Source organism: Cyprinus carpio, chromosome A16, assembly GCF_018340385.1.
Source record: "Cyprinus carpio isolate SPL01 chromosome A16, ASM1834038v1, whole genome shotgun sequence".
NCBI classification, from domain to species: domain Eukaryota; kingdom Metazoa; phylum Chordata; class Actinopteri; order Cypriniformes; family Cyprinidae; genus Cyprinus; species Cyprinus carpio.
Window position 1 is genome coordinate 18,478,000 of NC_056587.1, and position 20,681 is coordinate 18,498,680.

The 20,681-nt window shown below is 34.4% G+C and overlaps 1 protein-coding gene across 17 annotated transcripts in view; it reads right to left on the reverse strand.

Annotated features, from left to right (window-relative positions):
* LOC109087787 (regulating synaptic membrane exocytosis protein 2-like) overlaps window positions 1–20,681 on the reverse strand; it is a 150,135-nt gene that overhangs the window by 20,238 nt on the left and 109,216 nt on the right. The window contains exons 1-2 of one of the 17 annotated variants that reach the window (XM_042773092.1): window positions 18,614–18,736; window positions 7,047–7,291 (exon numbers count right to left, since the gene is read on the reverse strand). The exons of the other annotated variants lie outside the window; for them this stretch is intronic. Coding sequence (XP_042629026.1) covers window positions 7,047–7,275 — 229 coding nt within the window. The 5' untranslated portion in view covers window positions 7,276–7,291; window positions 18,614–18,736. Of the gene's footprint in view, window positions 1–7,046; window positions 7,292–18,613; window positions 18,737–20,681 lie in introns of those variants that run through there. 17 annotated transcript variants of the gene reach the window in all.

Genomic DNA, 20,681 nt, shown 5'->3' on the forward strand with positions numbered 1-20,681 from the left:
TGACGGAAATGTTACACCCCTTGTCATAATGTGATGTGTGTCCCGGTCAGAAAACTGGCGCGACAAGACAAAAACAATAAAACCCATTACAAACGAACCATTTGTTGCATCCAGTGGGGACATGATTATGGATTATAATAACTTTTACTGTCTTTTTACACGTTGCATTGCATCGTGCCGCGTAAACATAAAGCCATGTCTGGATTTGTGATCGGAGAAACGACAAACAACAAGCTACTCTACACTGCTCAAAACTTGCATTTGAATCATCAGTGGCAAATTCTTTCCATAAGTAAACGTACTTACAGACTGTGAGTCAGAACAGCCGGCACTGTAGTCTACTCTCCCAGAATCAGGAAACAGTCATCCATAAAATGTGCTGCACACATCTGAATATTTTGGTTGAACTGTTCTGGAACAGTGTTGTAAATACAACTTAACCACTGATTTCTATCCAAGTCCCAATACTCAATGCCAACATAAAAAGTTTCCCTTTTACGACGAAACAGCATCTCCACAACATGGCGCCGGCGGCAACAGCAAGAATAAAAGTTATACCTTCTTTCTTTGCGTGAACATTTAGGCGGTGTTATGCAAATCTTCCCACATCGTGACACAGACGTGAGGGGCCGTTTTTTAAACAAAGAGATTTAGGAGGGTGTGGACTAGTCTTAACTTTTAAAAAAGAATATCTCTTTGGGTTTGAGACTTTAGTCTTTGCAACTTTAGGGATCTTATCTATTCACGAACAGCTTGTAACACTCCAAAGAGAAAGGAAAATTTGAAATCGCCCTTTAAGAGTGCAATATAGATAAGCAACATGCACTAGCCTCAATGGCACCTAGAGTGAAAAACTGCTTCCTTGTCCGGGAAACATATTTGGATGGGTCTCGCTCCTGTAGCATATGAGCCCTCCATGAGAATCGTGGAAGCTCAAATGGCTCCAGGACTGAAGGCTGAGGGCACACGGATGAGATTACATCGATTACACTGATGGGCACACCAGCGGTTTCAACTTTCCCAGGATGCATTAGGTGCCTGTGGGATTTTTGAAAATCTATTATAGTGCTGCAGAGAGAGAGAGAGAGAGAGAGAGAGAGAGAGAGAGAGAGAGAGAGAGAGATGCTCCATCAGCTGTGGATGTGTGATCTTTTATATCTTCCTACAGGAAAGAAAAATGTGAGACTCTCAATATCTCAATTGTTTCTTCTGAACAGCAGTGGGCCAGAACAAATTGGAGATTTTTTAAAATCTGCTGCTCAAATTTAGCAAAAACAGCTGGCAATCAAAAGTCAAATTTCTATATGAACTCCAACTTCAAACTCTGACAAAATCTCACACAACCAAATAATCAGAGCTAACCTGTCCTCATATATGTTATACATTTGCACTCTTAACGAAAACAATTCTCTCGAGGAGAAAATCTGATACAAACTTGATTTATTTAAATGAAACTAGAACTAGCTAGATCTGCATGATAAATAGTATTTTAATTGTGATCATGATTTATGCTTCTCTCGATTAGCATCTGTCAGCAAGCATAATCATCTGCGATATTTGCCTGGTTATTTATCCAATTTTTTTTTTTTTCATTTGACACTTGCATTATCTTGCACTGACAACAAGCTTCCACAAGCTTTCATTCAAGTGGTTTGCCAGATGTCAAGAGCTTCTTTCTTTCATTTTACTCTCATGTTGCGTTCAAAAACTGCGTACAACTTCTGTCACTATGAAAAAATACTAAAGATTTATGTAAAAACACAAAACTTCTACTGTTTTGGTTTTTATTACAAAAATGTAATAATTCCCTTCTATTTTTTAGTATTATTTCTATTGTGTTAGTGCCTAATTTGACCCACATATTTTTTTCATGCAAAATCAGCTGCACAGATGCTTAAAAAAAATGTTTTTTTGTCATGACTTCTTGTAGTGAATATCCGCACACTGAGGTGCAAATAACTACAAAAAAATGTTTAATCATTTTTACTTACTTAATTATACAATAAATTTTGTTTTACCTGACTCTTTAGCAAATTGCCTATAGGTTTTCCAAAATGCATCTATGTGTCAAAACTGTGCACGCACATTAATGAAATGATAAATATTCAAGAAATACGGATTCTTAAACTTCACACTGTTTACACTGTTTTATGCGGTTTAAAAACAAAAAACAAAAAAAAACAACAACATTTGCAATTGTTGAATACCAAATATTTCAATGGTTTATCTTCTGAGAGAATCTACTTCTTGTAGATTTCATGTAAAAAATTATGTTTAGATAAGTAATAAATAAAAACTATGTGGAAACAAGATGTGCTAAAATAAACCATACAAGTTGACAAAGTGTAAGAATTCTGATGCAATCTAAAATGACCATAATCGTGATAAAAATTTTTGAGCAAAACAACAATTATCATGCAGCTCTACTAAGAACTCTTGAGCCTTAAAAGAGCCATATCCGAGCCAATCCAATCTTGTGTATTGTGTTTTGCCAGGGTGAGCATATAAAAATCTGCAGAGAGCACCGAACATCAGGTGTTTTCATCTGCACTTGCACCTCTGTCCTCTTTGCTGACACAGATCTGGAGGCAGGGGAAGATCAGCAGAGGTTAGATGCAAGATGGTTCTTCATGGAGCACTGGGTATAATTACAAGAGAATTCAGGCCTCCTAAATGCCTAGATGAACAATCATGTACCATAAATCAGAGCGATGATTCAGCTTGGTCATGAATAAAACTGCAAGGCTTCAGCTCCATGAAGCTCTCTCCTGCAGAACTTGTCATCAAAGATTAATTAGAGAGGTCCACAGGACTCCAGCGGTCTCTCATGGACACTCACAGTGCTGAGATACAGTAATTTAACCTGGAATATGAAGGCAAATTATTCCATGTAAATACAAAATGGACATACACTAAAATAGTAACAGCTATGATGCTACAATGTTCTGTGTTAAAATCAAGAAACATTTCTTGTTATTACCAATGTTGAAAACTGTTGTGCTGCTTAATATTTTTGTGGAAAACATATAGGATTCTTGACAGGATTTCTCATAATTCTCGTATGAATAGAAGAACAGCATTTATTTTAAATTTGAAGATTCTTACAAAAAAAATTGCCCTTTTGATCAATTTACAGCATCCTTGCTGAAGATAAGTATTCATTTCTTTTCAAGTAATATTGGGTTCAAAGTAACACAGACTGTCCATGGTGCCCCTTGTAATAAAAAAATAAAAATACTAATGCCCCTGCAAACCTAAATGCATTATAAAACTATGAGCAATAGCAAAAATAGCATAACTCCAGATAAAGATGCACGCATGCATTTTCTACAGTGTGTCTAATCTGCGTGCACCATAAAATAAGTCTTCATAGCGAAAAAGAAGTGAATTAGACGTAGAAGACAACAGTCTCAAGAGATCTTCAGTCCAGTGTGTGTATGCACATTTCACACAACACACAAAACCATCTTTTCACTCAGTAAAGGCCTGGAATAACCTCTTTTTGAAACATGTATCTGTGCAATATGCCCTCTCTAAGATGCTGTCAGGCTTTCTGAATTAAGCACAACAAAGTGGAGCAGGCAGCAGAGTCGGACTCGGCTGTGAGAAACAGGCCAGGGATTTCAAACCCCTGTATGCGCACGCCACCTAAAAGCTCTTGCTGAAAAATTGATATGCTCTATGATTCACATCTCGTGAGGTGGTGTTGTTGTTCAGAGCTGCACATCTCAGCCAGAACCAATTTCCTGTAGTCAGTGAAAGCGTGCCACTGTATTGAGCGAGACACTGAGCAGACGGCTCCAAATAAATCACCAAATAAAACAGCACACCGGACCAATAAATACAATTTCCACAATATGCACAATATATATCACTATATACTGTAAGTTTATAGGTTATAACTGGAAAAAGTTGAAGTACTAAAATTACTAAAATTAAAATAAAAACAAAAGCAAAATTATAAAAGCTAAAATATAATATAATTGCACATGCAGCATCTCAAATGCTGCTATGGCACAGCATTATTATTGTTAATTAAATATTAAAATTGTTTTCATGAATTGAAATAAAACTGAAATGAAATAAAATAAAATATAAAAATTAGATAAAAATCAAATTGGAAATTAGAAATGTTGCCTTTGCAACTAACTGAAATAAAATAAGTTGAAATTACTAAAACTAAGATTAAAATGAGAATATAAAAAATAATAGCCTATTCATATTATTAATAATAATAATAAATACTACATCTGGCAACAATTGCTAACAATAAATTATTACATTTATTTACAATTTTTACAGACTTTACTCAGTGGATACAACATCCATGTCCCTATTTATTTTGTGCCAATTTCCCTGAATTTAGAATTTTTGTTCTCTTGAACACACTGGATGGAAGTGCTGCTTTAGGCACAAATTTTTTTTGCAATATTTCGATTTTCTGCAAGAAATAAATTCACAATTTGGATGGAAACATTATATATAATATATGAACATAGCATTCTATACCATATCTTAGATGAGAACAACTCCAATTGTAATGAACAATAATAAATGATTTTAGAGAAATGCAAGAACAACAACAAAAAATGAATATTATGCTGCCAAATTTCTTCCAGAAACAACAACAAAACAACTGTGTTTGTGCTCTTTTTTTTTCTTTGCAAGCAAAACACTGTTAATGGAAGGATGCTTAAAGACATTACAGACAAGCAGAAGACACAACACATCCCACGAGATATGACAGAGTGCTACTGCCCCTGGCAACCAGCCCAACTTATTAAAAACACACTGCCAACCACCTGCCATGTGCAGGCTGAGCACGAGCCGTCTGATGGGCTGTGTTCATTTCTTTGGGCATGTGATCTACCTGCACACCACCATTCAGACCTGAGCCAGCCGGTGGCAGCCAATGAGGTGATTAGAGGATGAGTGTTGACTCCAGACGGCATAGAAATCCACTGACCTCAGGATAAACAGAGTGACATTTTCAAAAGAGTGTTTTTATCAGCCGCTCATTGACTCCAACAGATGAGATAAACATGACCACACTAGAGAATACACTCACGCTCCTTAAGTACAGCAAACCATGCAAACTCTGGACAGACTGAATATGGGAGAAAACACATTCTGTGCAGAAATGATGTGAAGCATAACTAGAGCTTAGAGTGTGCTGTAAAGAGAAATCAGTAATCTATAAAAGAACTAAGAAGGTGTCTAAGAACTGCTGTGTACTGCCAAAATATTTGCCGTTTTTATGAGATTTAATAGTGTATTCCATAAAAAAAACGTCTTGTGGTGATACCATGGTACAATGGTGGAGTCAGATGTCAATTCTATAATGTCCAATACCACGTTACTGAATTATTATTATATTACATGTTATTTAAATGGTAATCCAAACTAGTACTACAACAGCTGTCCAAAAGTTTTGAGGTCATTATGAAAATTAATCTAAATAAAATAATAAAAAAAAAAAAAAAAAAAAAAAAATTCATTGATAAAAAAAAAAAAAAAAAAAAAAAAAAAAATATAAATATATATATATATATATATATATATATATATATATTTCTCTCTCTCCGGGATGTTCAAAAGAACAGCTTTTATAAAAATTTAAATCTTTTGTAACATTTTAAACTGTCACTTGTCGTCAATTTAATGCAACATTGTATTACATTTCCTAATATTAACTTAAAACAAAAATACTTTGACCAGTTGCTTAAACCATCTTGTGTCTGTAGCATAATATTTATCATAATATCACAGAGTAATTCCAAAGTAAATTTCCAAGAAAAAAGGTACAGTATCAACATGGTAAATGTTTGAAAAACCATGCTTTTCTAGACATGTACTTTAGTAATACTATGGTATTTTCATATACATCATGATACTGAATGCTAATATATTCATAAAGTATGCAATTTACATTGTACAAGGTACTTCAAAGTATACCATAGTATATGCACAGTACATGTCGAAAAACAAGGTGATACCATGGTACTTTTTCGTGTACAATGAGAATAGAGTAAACTTAGCAAAAAAGTACCAAAATATGCCATGGTTCAAGCTATTTTTTCTGGACGTGCTTTGGAGTGCCACATAAATACAATTCAGCATCAGGGTATACAGTATATATCATAAGTAGCATGGTATTACCATCTGATGGCTGTGAGATACGCTTCAGACTGCAGCACCTGAGAATATAAAATCATCAAGAGGGCAACAGTGATGCTTCATTGACGGCTCCTTCCAGGGTTTGAACCTATAAAGTACCAGCCCAGAGCTTCAACCATCCTAACTGCAATGAAATATTAATGAGCGACATGGGCACTTTAAATCAGTTACCAAACAAAAACCATCCAGCAACCTGCCATTTCAAATAAAACAATCATAATGCAACAGCCCTCTACCACAACACAAAAATATTCAAACTTAATGCACATCTTCGACAAGAAGACTTGTTATTACTATGATAAAATGTACAAATACCATGTTTTTGGACATGTACAGTAATATAGTAATATCATGGTATTTTGATAGCACTAAATGATTATATTTTTATGACGTCAAAGAATACTATAGTATTGCAATGATAAATGTCCAAGCACATGACATTACCACAGTACATGTCCAAAAATCACAGTAATACCATGTTACTTTATGGCAGATGAAACAATCATAATGCAACAGCACAGAATGTTCCGAATTTTAACCAGCTGGATATTCATTAATTGCACACTCGACTGAAATGAAAAGCTGCAAACAGTTGGTGAACTTTTGTCACTTTAGAGAAACGGCAACAGAAAGAAAGAATGGTGTGAAACAGAGGGTCTCAATTATTCGGTGGTCCTCGGTCCTGCTCCGACCCAATTTACACTTTTGAGAAACAGGCTGTTTAAACAAAAGTTATTAGGTTGTTAGAGCTGATACAAGAAAAGTACGCTCATTTAAGGGTTGAGAAGAACATACAGACAACAAAAGGAAAATAAAGGACGCTGAGTTAGAGACAAACATGAAATGGACAGACGTTATTGGACTCCTACCTGTCTGGCTGAGCTGCGAGGCGCTGCGGCTTTTTCGGCTCAACCCCACGACTGCCGCCATCTTGGCGCCAATACTGGAGCGTCGTTTCTTTTCAACGGTTCCCACCAGGCTCACGGCCGTGTCCGACTGGCTGCCGTCAGTCTTCTCCAGACTGCACATGTCTCCGCCGATGCTGGTGCTCTTGGTCATGTTGCCCCCGGCCGCCGTTCCCATTTGCCTGTTTTTCATTTTGGACGTAAATTCACTGTCAGTGATGGACCGTAGAGGAGAGACAGAAAGAGAGGAGGAGAAGCAGTGGAAGGGAAGAGTAGAGGATGGATGGATGGATGAATGGATGGATGGATAGATCAATGGATGGATAGATGGATGATGGAAGAGAGAAAGGAGAGAGTTAGGTAAGTGGAGGGTGAAGGGGAACGGAGATTCAGGTCAGAATAAGGTCAAAGCCAAGGTTAAAGGGTTTAGGCCTCCAATCAGCTTAGGTTGCTTCACGGGAAATTATTGGGATGGGCCTCTGTTCTAGGTGTTAAGTTTTAGTAGTCTAACAACAAGTAAACTGAGTAAAATAAAGAACAAGGTATATTCAACTACCAACAGAGAGAAAACCTACAATGTTAAACAACCGTCGCTAGCTCTCTCAAAAGTGCTTATGCCCATGATGCACACTTACTGTCATTTGAAATCAAACATAAAAAAACAATAAACATGAAAATAGAAAATAAATATACAATGGTTACTGAAGCTACAGTATCTTGCTACACAAAAGCCTGACGTTAGCATGTTGCTAATGTACCAAAGCAATATTCATAGAATAATAAACATGAAAAACACATAGCACAGAAAGGTATAGGAGAAAAACGTATAATTTTGCGTAAATTTTAGCATTATGGGATTGATGGGAGCATGCCTATATTGCCTTAAAATGCTGTCTAGCAGCTCACTGTGATTCATTTAAGAGTCACAGCTCACACACTTCCCACAAACCATCCCTAAAAAAAGCATACAAACTAGCAGCAGTTCACCAGTTTCATTCTAACTGATATGAAAAACATTTCAGGCATGAAGCATCCAGTGAAATGACTGAGTTTGATCTGTTAAGTTCACTTATTCAGCACTGAAATGCATGCTGGTCTATATACCACATAGGCTGGTGTATTTTTCTTTCAGCATGACAAAAAAAAAAAAAAAAAGAGGACACGTGTAAAAAGATTACATTAGCATCTCACGTGGCTGTGAGCGAACTGTGAAGCGAAGAGACAAATGACTTCCTGGACAAAGGATCCTAATGAAATCTTAATGATTATAAATGTGTTTAAATGATACACATTCAGCCATAGGTCTGCTCTTCTTCATCATCAATGCAATTAGAGCCACAGAAACATACGACGGAAATCAATGAGCTCTGACAACATGTTCTTCAATTACTACAACTAGACTTTTCAAAAGGCAGCTCTGTCCAAAAGCCCTGCTCAAAATACAGCCGTGCCACATCAATCTGTCTGTAATCTGGTAATCTTAGACCTGAAACATTTGGGACTGATATATTTCATGAGAAAGAGTGGAAAATACTGTTGTAGTATCAGTATAGATCACTACACACACTACATCAGTGGACTTCTATTTATCACCAATCAAAAACACAGAGAAATCACACCAAATAAATCACATATGAAATCTCTTTCATATCTCAATTCTTTTTCTGAGAAAGCAGTGGGATTAAACAGAGACTTCTGTTATTTTTTAGTTTAAAGAAACTGCTAACAATGTCTCAGAATGTGCTTAGATTTGCCAAGACACCAAAAACTGCAATGAAGACGTTCTCAAACACTTCTCATCAAATGTACAGTATATTTATTTTAATGCTCAATAATCTTACTATATGCCAACCATCATCCTTTTTTTTTCCCCAAGCAATTTTAAGCAAACATCTGAGACAAAGTTTATACTTGCTTTACTTCTTGTCACCTGGCCTGGGCTTGCAGTGCATGCATCACACGCATGCGTCGTTTACACCGAAGCAGAGACAGACACATGAATGTGTTCTATGCAAACAGCACTGAAAAAATATTCCAAAATTATGGTTTGTTGCATTCAAATGATGCATTCAAATGTTGATTACAAAATGCATGCACATGTTACATTGTCAAAGCTGCTACAAGGGGTGCAGGTCTACTGTTGTCATTATGGAGCAATATGACTTGAGCAGAATCAAATGTGTAGAGTATGTTTCTAGCCTGATTGTAGTGATACGAGTCTCTGGGGAAAATCACAACCCAACACAACATTCTGAGAGTTAAATCACGGCTCTAAAGAGATACTATTACATTGAGTGATTGATTGGACGGGATGATTCCAGACGCTATATTTATCATGCGGACAGCTCCCTCCAGCAGTGCTGCATGTGAGATGCTGGCAGACTCTCACGTTTCACGGAGAGAAGTGTTGCACCGCCGCAGGGCTTCAGATGGCTATTACCCTTCTCTCATCACTGTAATGAGAACGGCTCAAAGCGATGTGACCGACACAAAACCCAGGTGGAGATTAACACTGGACGCCAATTTACAAAATCCTTTATGCTGCTGTGATGACAAGACACATCTGTCTCTCTGGATTATGTCTCACCACCTGATTGACAGAGGGAATTATCCGTGCAATAGTTTGCAAACAAATTCACAAAGACAATAAGAACATTATGTGGTTGTACGTAAGGGTTTATATGGATGGACAAGGACTAATCTGTAGTTTGAAAACCTGGCCAGAAGGTCAAAAACACTAAAGTCTGAGAAAAAGAGTGTGTCTCCAAAGAGTAACTTCTCAAAGGTGCACATCCATCCAGATATAAACTGTCAGCAAGGCATTGCTCCAGACTGGTTTCAGAAGTTTTATTAATCGTTTAGAGAGTTTCTAGAAGCAAACCATACTAAAATATTTTTTTTTTTATAAATGTCATGAAATGAAAATGGCATGAGAATAAGTCACTCCTCCAAAATGAGTTAAAGTAAAAATAATAATAATAAGCGAATAATAATAATAATAATAATAATAATATATATATATATATAATATATATATATATATATATATCTATATATATATATATATATATATATATATATATATATATATATAATATAAAACAAAATATATCTCAAAAATATTTTGAGTCTTGAACATAACACAGAACTGCAAACATATACAATTAATATACAATAGTAGTAGAATTGACAATAATAATATTTTGGGTCTTCAACAGTGTTATTTTAATATCACTGCCACACTATTATAGTTTTTGTTAATATATAGAATTAAATTCTATTTTTCTATTTTCGGTTTTCATTTTATTTGTAGTTTTAGAAATTTTGTTTTGTTTTTGTCATTCATTCATTAAGTTTTAGATTTTAGTTTTAGGTTATTAAGATTTTTTTGTTTTATTTATGTTAATATTTATTTTAATCATGTCTTTTTTTCATTTTTATCATCAATTTTCAAATATGTCTAGATTTTATTAATATTCAGATTTTAGTTAAATCTTATTTAGATTTAATTATCTTACAACATCAAACTAAACAATGAGGAATGTTGTAGCTGAAAAAAACAGTGCAAGTTTTTTTATATTTTATTTTCAGTTAAAGTTTACTTTGTTTTAAGTAATGATTTTTTAAAATATAGTTTTAGTTAACATTGAAAACACTAATAAGGTTAATAATAACCCTGTTCTTGCACAACTCAGAACATGCTAAAATATGAAATTATTATTATTATTATTGTTATAATTAATTGTATTATATTTTGAAAAGAATGACAATGACTTGAGATACAAAGTGCAACATTATACTGTAGATAGCAGCCAGTTAAACTGGACTGCAGGTGACGGGTAAGATGCAGATTTCTCTGAAATACTGCACACAAAATCAACTAGACTGTTTCAAAGACTTTAATCTTTAGATAATGAACTTTCTTGAGATGTGTGTAAAGAGCATGCAGAAGTGCTGCCACTGCAAGTGCGATTCAGCCTGCAGTGCTATCTGACAAACACACAAGACCTGTGTGTGTGTGTGTGAGAGAGAGAGAGAGAGAGAGAGAGAGAGAGAGAAAGATAAACACAGTTTGACTACACAACTAAAAAACTAGAAAAAATAAGCATTTCTCCAGGAATCGGTCAAACACCTTTAATATCTAAAAAGCTATAATAATACAAATCTAAATGTAAAGTATAATAAATGGTGATGCAAATTCACCAGAATTTAGCCAATCAATCAGAAAACAGTCCACAGTTTTAGATTGTACATTTAATTGCATCTTTTTTAAACACTTCTTAACTTGAAACCACAGTGACCAGAGGAACAAACAGGTCACATGGTCTGTGGCAGTGTAAAGAGAAGTCATACACTATCTGTAACGGATCATTGAGCATTCTGACAAACCGCATGGGTTGTTTACTGGAGGATTACTAATGCCTTGATGGCTTCAGGCACTTTGGTGTGTTTGAATCTGGTCAGCTCTAGAAAACTCTCAGCGATTAATAAAGTTGGCCTTCTGAAAAGGCTGTCAGTGCAGAGCAGTACCTGGTGTGATATTGTATTGAAGTACTGTATGACCATTCATTGAGATGCGACAGTATACATGTTAACAGATGTGCACTATTGAGTTAACCTGCAGGCAGGGCATTCATGACAAATGGCAACGCTGAATGACTCCTAGAATGAAATTATACTGTTCTTTTAAATTATTATTATTAAACTTTGGTTTGAAAAAAAAAAATGAATCTCTACCATAATTATATTGATATGTTGGCATTACCTGCTATGAATTAAATAAATATAAACAAATAAACAGACAAGACGACGTACATGCTTTGATTTGAATCTCTGAATCTTTGAACTATATCTTGAGCACTAAGTTAAAATGTTGGCCTTACCTGCTCTGCAAATAAAATAAAATGAAAAAAATAAAATAATAAATAAAGTAAAATACTTATGAGTTTTGATTTGAATATCTGATTCTTTAAAGTAAATCTCTTAATCTTGAAATGCTGGCCTTACAACATTGGCCTTAAAAAAAAAAAAAAAAAAAAAAACTCATGGGGATTGATTTAAAATATGAAATAAAATAAAGACTTATTTGGTGTGATTAAAAAAATAAATAAATAAAAAATTTTTGAATTAAAATAAAATTATGTTAACAGTATAGCAGGAAGGCAGCTCACTAGGTTTTGATACAGAGCCATAGTTTTCCAACCACCGCCTGATGACAATATCAGTTTCTCTAATCTGACTTACAGTAGGTCACCTGAGCATCACTGTCAGCAAGACCATGTGCCACTGGATTACACCAGGATCATAGGATGGTCACAAAAGCACATCCAGACAAAGTGGACATCTCTCTACCAAATGCCAAAGTCTCCATCCAAAGTTTCTCCTGATGGTTTTTTAGGAGGTCTTGGCAGATAAGACCATCCCTCAGGCAAATGCACTTGGAGCGTCGTAGTGTCTCTGCGGGAATGTTTTTACTCATCCACAGCTGAACAGACTGTTCCTTTTTCATGCAGATTTTGCTAAGTGCATTTTCATCTAGGCCACGATGTTCCTTTACACCAAACAAAACCTGCATGCTATTTTTTGTGTGCACGCAGTGGCTCAGGTCCATTTTCTTGATTTAGAGGCATTCTACACCTTAAATTTGGACCACTGAAGTGCTAAAACCAGAGTAAGCATAAAACATCCTCTCTCTTTGACGGAATGTGCGTGGTTTAAGGATTTATTTTTTCAGGTTCATGGCATTGCATCGCCTTGCTATGATAGTTATGCACTGCGTAACTGTAAGAAAATGCCACCATGCCTTCAAATTCGCAACAAACTTCAGGTCATATTTCACCATGAGACGTAACTCACATAATGTCTGAAGGGTGCGACCTGTATGAACGCATTATAATAACATACTGTGCAGGGTGGAAAGGGATGCAACAAATATGATGACAAAAAGACATAACAATGTGGGCACCATCTCTGTCCTTGAATTTATATAGAGGAGGTGATGCAGAAAATCAGTTTCTATGGAAACGGTGCCCTGGGTCCTAGGCGTTTCAGTTAATTGTCTGTCTAAATGAATGTAGCCTATTAAGGACTCCAAATTCAGTTATGGCATGAAATTCAGTCATAACCACTATTAATACATATTTCTTCATGTCAAAAACACAAGGGCTCTGATGGCCTGAATAAAATAAAATCTGCCCCTGAGCCGCACACTAATATCTATCGACACACAATAGTTTTTTTTTTTTTTTTTTTTTTTTTTTTTTTTTTTTGGAAACTGACATGGTGGAAATGTAATGGATGGAAGATGTTGACAGTTTCATCTTCATTTTACAATCATGGGGAAAAAACTTGGTTTTGCTTCAACAAACACAAAATATACATTTAAAATTGTGTTAACTATCATGCATCCTCTCCTAAAAGTTATCATATATAGAGAATGTGTCAAGATCTGATCTGTCAGCAAAAACAGGTCATGATTATTAAAAATCAAAAGAAAAAAAAAAGTGAATAGCTCTCAGTTCTCAGATCCATTCTAAAATGTGAGCTGCCCACATAGGTAGTATTTTAAGGCCTTATGTGTGCGTTCTTGCTTTTTTTTTTTTGTATTTTTTTTAAGGTACTGCCCTTCAGAAGCTACAGAAGATACTAATGTGTTTCCCAGAAGACAAAGTACAGTACAATTTACCCTGATCTTCAAATCTTCTTAATGTATCGTGTTTCCTTCTGGAGCATCAGTGAATGTTTGAACTGTTTGTAATAGTTGCGTATGAGTCCCTCAGTTGCCATCAGTGTGAAAATTAAGGGTTCAAATATGCAAAAGACGACGGAAAACCAAAGAATTTGCTTGACCTGGAGGATTTTTCTGAAGAACAGTGAGGAGTTTCACTGTTTTAACTATATATATAATTCTCACTGGGTTTTTAGAACAGCGCTATAATGTTCTCCGGTCTTCTCCATAGAGAACTGACCTTTAAATGAAATGTGATGCAGCGCTAAACTGCTGCAGGCGATGCTAATGAAATTTAGTCCCATCATCGACTTCCAGTCCTGATCAAAAATGGCAAACACTGAAAGTGTGGTAGAGACGACAGCATCCATCTTTTCTCATGCTTGAAAACAGAAAGTGTCTACAGCATCCTGCAAATTAAAAATGAGCTTTCAAAGCTTACTCAGATGGTCTCTTATTGACCTTTCTGAAAATTAGATGCTTATGATTGGATACAGAGCAGAAAGTCAGCATTAGTATCTGATCACATTATCACAGCAGCTTCGGTTTCACATTAATGATGAAGCTGAATGTAAAATAGCAATGAGATGATAATATTATCATTAACATTTATTAATTAAATGTTTAAAGAAGAGTTGTCCATTAAAACAAAACATGCTATAAACAACATAATTATGCTTTATGACCATATTTAAATCCTATAATTTTTCTACCGTCAAAGAAGCATTTCAAGTACCACCTAATGCAACTACAGCCAACTCGCCTCATCAGCTCAAAACTTACCCACTGCAGGCAGCACAGAATGAGACAGAGTCTATCAAACAGGATTCAAATTTGCATTTGAAAACAGCTTATATCGAGCACAACAAAACACATGGTCAAAATCAAACAGAAGCAACTGAAAAACTGACTGACAGATTAAAAAATTTATTTTTAAAGTCAAATTGCTGTGGACTGTAGGCTCAATATATTGACTCTGAAAGCCACTTTTGTAGCTCTGTTGAATTCTGCCACAATAACATCTTGGTAACTTTATTTAAAGTGCCCCTATTATGCCATTTCCAATATTGCCTTTCATGCAGTGTGTAATGTAGCTGTATGTGAATGTAAACAATCAGGAAGTTGTTAAGCCAAAAGTGCACGATAAATAAAGTTATTGTCTCCCAAAATAAAGAATCGACTCTCTACAGCCTAAACGTGTCGAATCCCACATCCGTGACGGCTACAAACACGTCTTTTTACTGATGGCTTCTCTAATCTCGGGGAGTAAAAAAAAAAATCAACGAGTTCAACATGAGATTCACTAAACGCTTGCTCTTGAAAGATGGCTCAGTACCTGTTTATTTGGACCAGTTGGCTCCACTGAATCACAAGTACGATAAATAATAGATGTTTATATTTTTTATTGAGTGTTCAAAATACGGAACTATGGCAATGAGCGCATTGTTTCCGATGCACTGTACGTGGTAGACCAATCAGAGTAGAGTAGGCTCACAGAAAGGAGGGTTTTAGAGAGACTGAATCTTTGAACTGCTTCGAACGAATCGTTTGAGAATCACTGGAAAATAAAGTGATATTAAATGCATATTTTGAGAAAACAAAGGGTTTTTTGACCTTGCATGCATGTAATCATATATTAGGAGACTCCCAAAACAATATTAGGACCCTTAAAAATGGTATAATAGGGGCACTTTTACTACATTAGCTAACATTATTGAATGCATTAGAAGTATTTTCATTATTCCATTTAATTTCAAAATTTATTAATGCATTATTAAAATATAAAGTTGCATTGTTATATTACTGAAATGAACAGTTGTATTTTTTATTAAGTAATTTTAACAAATATTAATAAATAAATGCATTGCTCATTAACCTTTTAACTGATGAATCTTATTGTTAAGTGTTTTATTGTAGGGTGTCTTAAATTAACTTTGTATTTTATCTGAATAAAATGTGATATTTGTACTTATTTTAAATTAATTCATTATTTTATTAATGGATTTAGTTATTAAGTTAAAGAGAATTAAACTTCATTTTCTTATCCTACTGTCAAATATTGTTTTTCTTGTTTTAAGAATAAAGGCTAATAATACCACAGAAACCAATGGAAATGAAAAAAAAAAAAGAGTTGAAACATCTTATGACCGTCTTATGACACAAGCTTCAGCAGCCACTCACAAACCTCACTGACTCTTTGTGCCTTGTAAGGCAATGCTAAGTAACCTCTTTATGGCTTTGTTTTCCTGTTTTCTTTTTTTTTCCACTTTTCAGTTTCATGTATATTAGTCATGAGATTGCATAACTAACCCACAGAAAACTGCCACTAGAACACATGCCTCTTATATATTGCAAAAAATCACCTAATGAGAAACAGTGCCTGTGGCTCTTCCATCATCGTCAATGCAATCGCCACTGGCATCGCTTCCTGTTTTCTCAAAGCATGCATTGGCTGATCCAACACGCCTCAGTAAAAAGAGACAGACAGAAAGATCACCATTGAAGGCAAACATTTTTTGCCTCTTCAGCTAAATCACTGTTCCTTATACACAATCTGAGTCCATCCATTCGCATGTTCATTTAACGCAATATGATCAACGATACGCTTCAAAGGTCTGCGTATGCTTCCAGTCACTTATTAAAGGAAATTGTGTTCCTATTTCCCTCATTACAAACTTGATCAGAGTCTAATGCATTGCTCAGAGGCCCAGATGACATGTGCAGTGTCAAAACTGAGAGATGATGAACATGAGCTCAGAAATATCACAAATATAGTGATGAGAGAAAGAGCTGGACTGATGGACCCCTGGTACATTTATGGGTGAATCTTATTTCATCAAGAAATCAAAAGAAAGGAGATATGATCTTTTGTATAAAGAAAATTAAACCTGTTTTTCATGACATTATTGGCATTATTTCATCACAATTAAGCCTGTTTTCTTGATTACTAAATGTAGTTAATGCAGTAAAGAAAATCTCATTTTAATTACTGTAATGCAATATTTTTCAATTTATTTATTCGTTCTCTTTAAGCTGTTAAGTTTATATTTTTTAAGTTTAAAAAGAAATGACATTACAGAACCGAACAGCCAGGTTTATTACAGTTAACTAAAACTACAATAAAACCTATTACAAACATTTGCATATATATATATATGTACTGTATATATATATATATATATGTACTGTAATATATATATATATATATATATATATATATATATATATATATATATATATATATATATATGTACTGTACTGTATATATGTATGTATATATATATATATAAACAAAAAAATTACTACAATTAAAAACACGATTAAATTAACTAAAATTTAAATTTATACAAAACTACTATAGTTTATATATAAACAAAAACTAGTAAAAAAATACAACAAACATAGAACAAAATTACTAAAACTAAAATATAAAAAAAATTACAAATACTAAAATAACTAAAATAAAGCATTTTACAGCATAGCAATTACAGTATTTTACTGTAATATAATTATAACTCTAAAAATCATGGTGTGTCATTTGTGTCAAATACTGTTTTTGATTTTAATGAGAATGGCTGTTAGCTACAGTATAAAATAAAATTACATCAAATACAAAATCTAACTCTAACTCCCGGTTTCACAAATAAGGCTTAAGTCTGGTCCTAGACTAAAATGTAAATCTGTTTCAGCTGAAAGAAACTTGCACTGATTGATCTTAAAATATGTCAGTGCCTTTGTTTTGTCTTAAGATGTACACCAGTAATGCTGGTATGTTTATAAAAATTACTTAAATGTCCTAATTGAACTATGGACTAATCCTGGCTTAGGCTAAGCCCTGTCTATGAAACCATGCCTAAATAACATAGAATAAGGGACTGCTTAATTGTCATGAAAATAAGGTCAAAATGCATTATAAGATCAACTGAGTAATTATGAACCTGTATCTGAATGGAGGCCTTTACGTGGGTAAAAGGGTTATTAGAAGGTTTGGAGACATTAAAATAAAACATTTCATGACAAGTTCTTAATAAGCCTCAAATAAAGCCATCATAAGTGTTGAATTTTAGTCGCAGCACATTAAAATACCATACAGACACTTAACACACACAAGCAGCAGCAGCACAGCGCTGAAACATGGCTGATACATTCATCATGAGCAGGTCACCATGGCTGGCCATCTACTGTATCTATACACTCCTTTCACTAGACTTGAGTTAGGAGCTTTAGTTCAAGTTTCCAACAAGCTATATCTGGAATACATAATTATTTAGGTCGTCCCATAATAAAGAAGGAATCCTTGACTTAAGAACGCAATTCCAAATTCTCCATGTTATTACTGAACTATGCTATGTTTGGTTCTCATCCTGAATGTGCACACTTTTTTTTTTATTCAAATATAGATAAATCTATCTGCTCTATAAAAAGAACAACAACAATAATAATAATTATAATAATAATAATAATAAACGTTGTTGTTGTTGTAAAAAACTAACACAAATTTACTAAAACTTTAAAATTAATATATATATATATATATTATTAATATTTTATATAAATAAATAAATAAATACTAAAAGTAACAGTAATTTTGACAAATCATTTAAATATAATTAGTATACTGCATTTTTTATTTTTTTCCCCCAAAATTACTATCACTTTAAGGGTAAAACTTGGAAACTCTGAAAACCATTCAAGTGCACCTTGTTTAGGCATGAAAAGAATATACAAGTAGTATGTTTATATCCTAAGGAATGTCTTGTAGTTATGGTATAAGATACAGCTGGTTGCCATGGCTATAGTTTACCTGAGGTCCGTCTCTGAGACCGTCCTCTGGGCCACACCCTCTTCAGACTCCTCCTCCAGCTCTGCCTCGTCTCTGTCTACACTATCTGTCTGTCTCCTCAGCTTTCCTGCCCTCCCCCCTCCTCTCTTCATCCCTCTGTCCTCCTCTAACCCTCCTTCCTCCTGTAACGCCTCCCCCACCGACTCCTCCCTCTCCCTGGAGAGGCTCCGCCCCTGCACTGCATTGCTGTGGTTGTGGCTGGCAGAAGTAGAAGCAGAGGTGCAAGCAGCATGCAGAACAAAAATGAAGCACAGTATAGGTGTCAACACTACTTGAATGTAAACTGTAAAGTAAGAATGAATGAGTGACAACACAACAAAATAACGCAATGCAAACAGTAAAAACAACAGAAGCCAGACAGTAAGCACATATGAGGAAACAAAATGTGTTTCAGAGCTTGCAGAACTTAAATATTGATGTCTAGTATGTTATATGAGAGTGTGCTAGGTTGCTGGTGATTATTATTTGCTAGCATTTCAGTAAAAGTAACTTTGTGTTCACTGACATGGAGTGAATTATGAAAATGTCGGACGACAGACAAACGCTATAAAAGTACACTGCCATTCAAAAGTTTGAGGTCAGTACGATATTTTTTTGAAGAAGTCTGTTGTGTTTACCAAGGCTTCAATTATTTAGTCAAAAAAGCAGAAAAAAACAGTAATATTGTTAAATATTATTACAATTTAAAATAACTATTTACCATTTTGAATATATTTAAATATGTAATTTATTCCTATGATGCAAAGCCGAATTTTCAGCATCATTACTCCAGTTTTCAGTCATTCTATATGCTGATTTGCTGCTCAAGAAACATTTCTTATTATTAGCAATGTTTAAATCATTTGCTACTTAATATTTTTGTGGAAACATGATGTTTTTAAGGATTCTTTGATTGAATGAAGAGCCTTTATCTGAAAGAAATCTTTTGTAACGTAAATGTATTTACTGTCAAATTTTTAATTAATTTAATTTATTCTTACTGAATTAAAAAAAACAATAATAATCTACTGTAACTGACCCCAAACATTTGAAAGGAAGTACATAAATGTAATGACTGTAAAATGTATAGTCTGCATTGATTTGAAGCCAAACTCTCCTAAACTGAACCCAATCCTGAACACCCTTAGACCCAGAAAATGATGAAGCCGGCAGAGCTATATTTCTCTCAGGCCATGTACACACTGCAGCTAAATCACTCCTTTTCTGAGTGCTTAATCCTGTTCTGCACACAGCAGGTATTTATAGGAGTGATAACCTCATTTTATAACCAAATGTATGTCTGGAAGATTCAGATATGAGATACATCTTGACCCATTCGTAAATGTGGATACCAGTTTAACAGATACTTATATCCAAAGCGACTTACAAATGAGAAACAAAAGCAATTCAATACAGAGCCAACAATATTTATAGCACTTATGTAGAATTCAATTTTCATGTCGTCAGACTAATATTTTGGCTAAGAACTAACTGTCCACTTTAACTGAAAGAGACCAACCACAGTCAGTTTTGTTTTTAGAAGCCATTTAAGACAATCGGTTGGGGAAAAATAAATGTTCATATGAACTGCTTTGAATTTCAATTTAACTTCCTTGCCTCCAACTTCAAATTCTGTGTACAGTTTCAATTCAAATTCAGGAATTACATCGTAATAAGGCATTTTCAGTTCTGAATGGTGCATAAACTGGGTAAATATGAAGACGACTGGGTAAATAAAGATGTTTCCGGGAAGACTAGTTCGACATTTCAAAGAAGTGGGTCAATGAAATTAAAACGGCAGGATTTTGCATAGTTTTTGCTAGTTATGTGTGCAATATGCATTTGACGGTCTACTACAGTTTACTACTGTAGTAATAACTGCCAAATGATAATGGTGTTTCCAGCATTGTTGCTATTGTTCACTAAAACTAAATCTAAAAGCATTAAAATCCTTTTTTTGTGTGTGTTTTTAAATATTGTAATAAAACTGAAACATAACAAAATATAAATATTAAGATGAAAGAATTAAGCTAAAAATTGAAATAAAGTA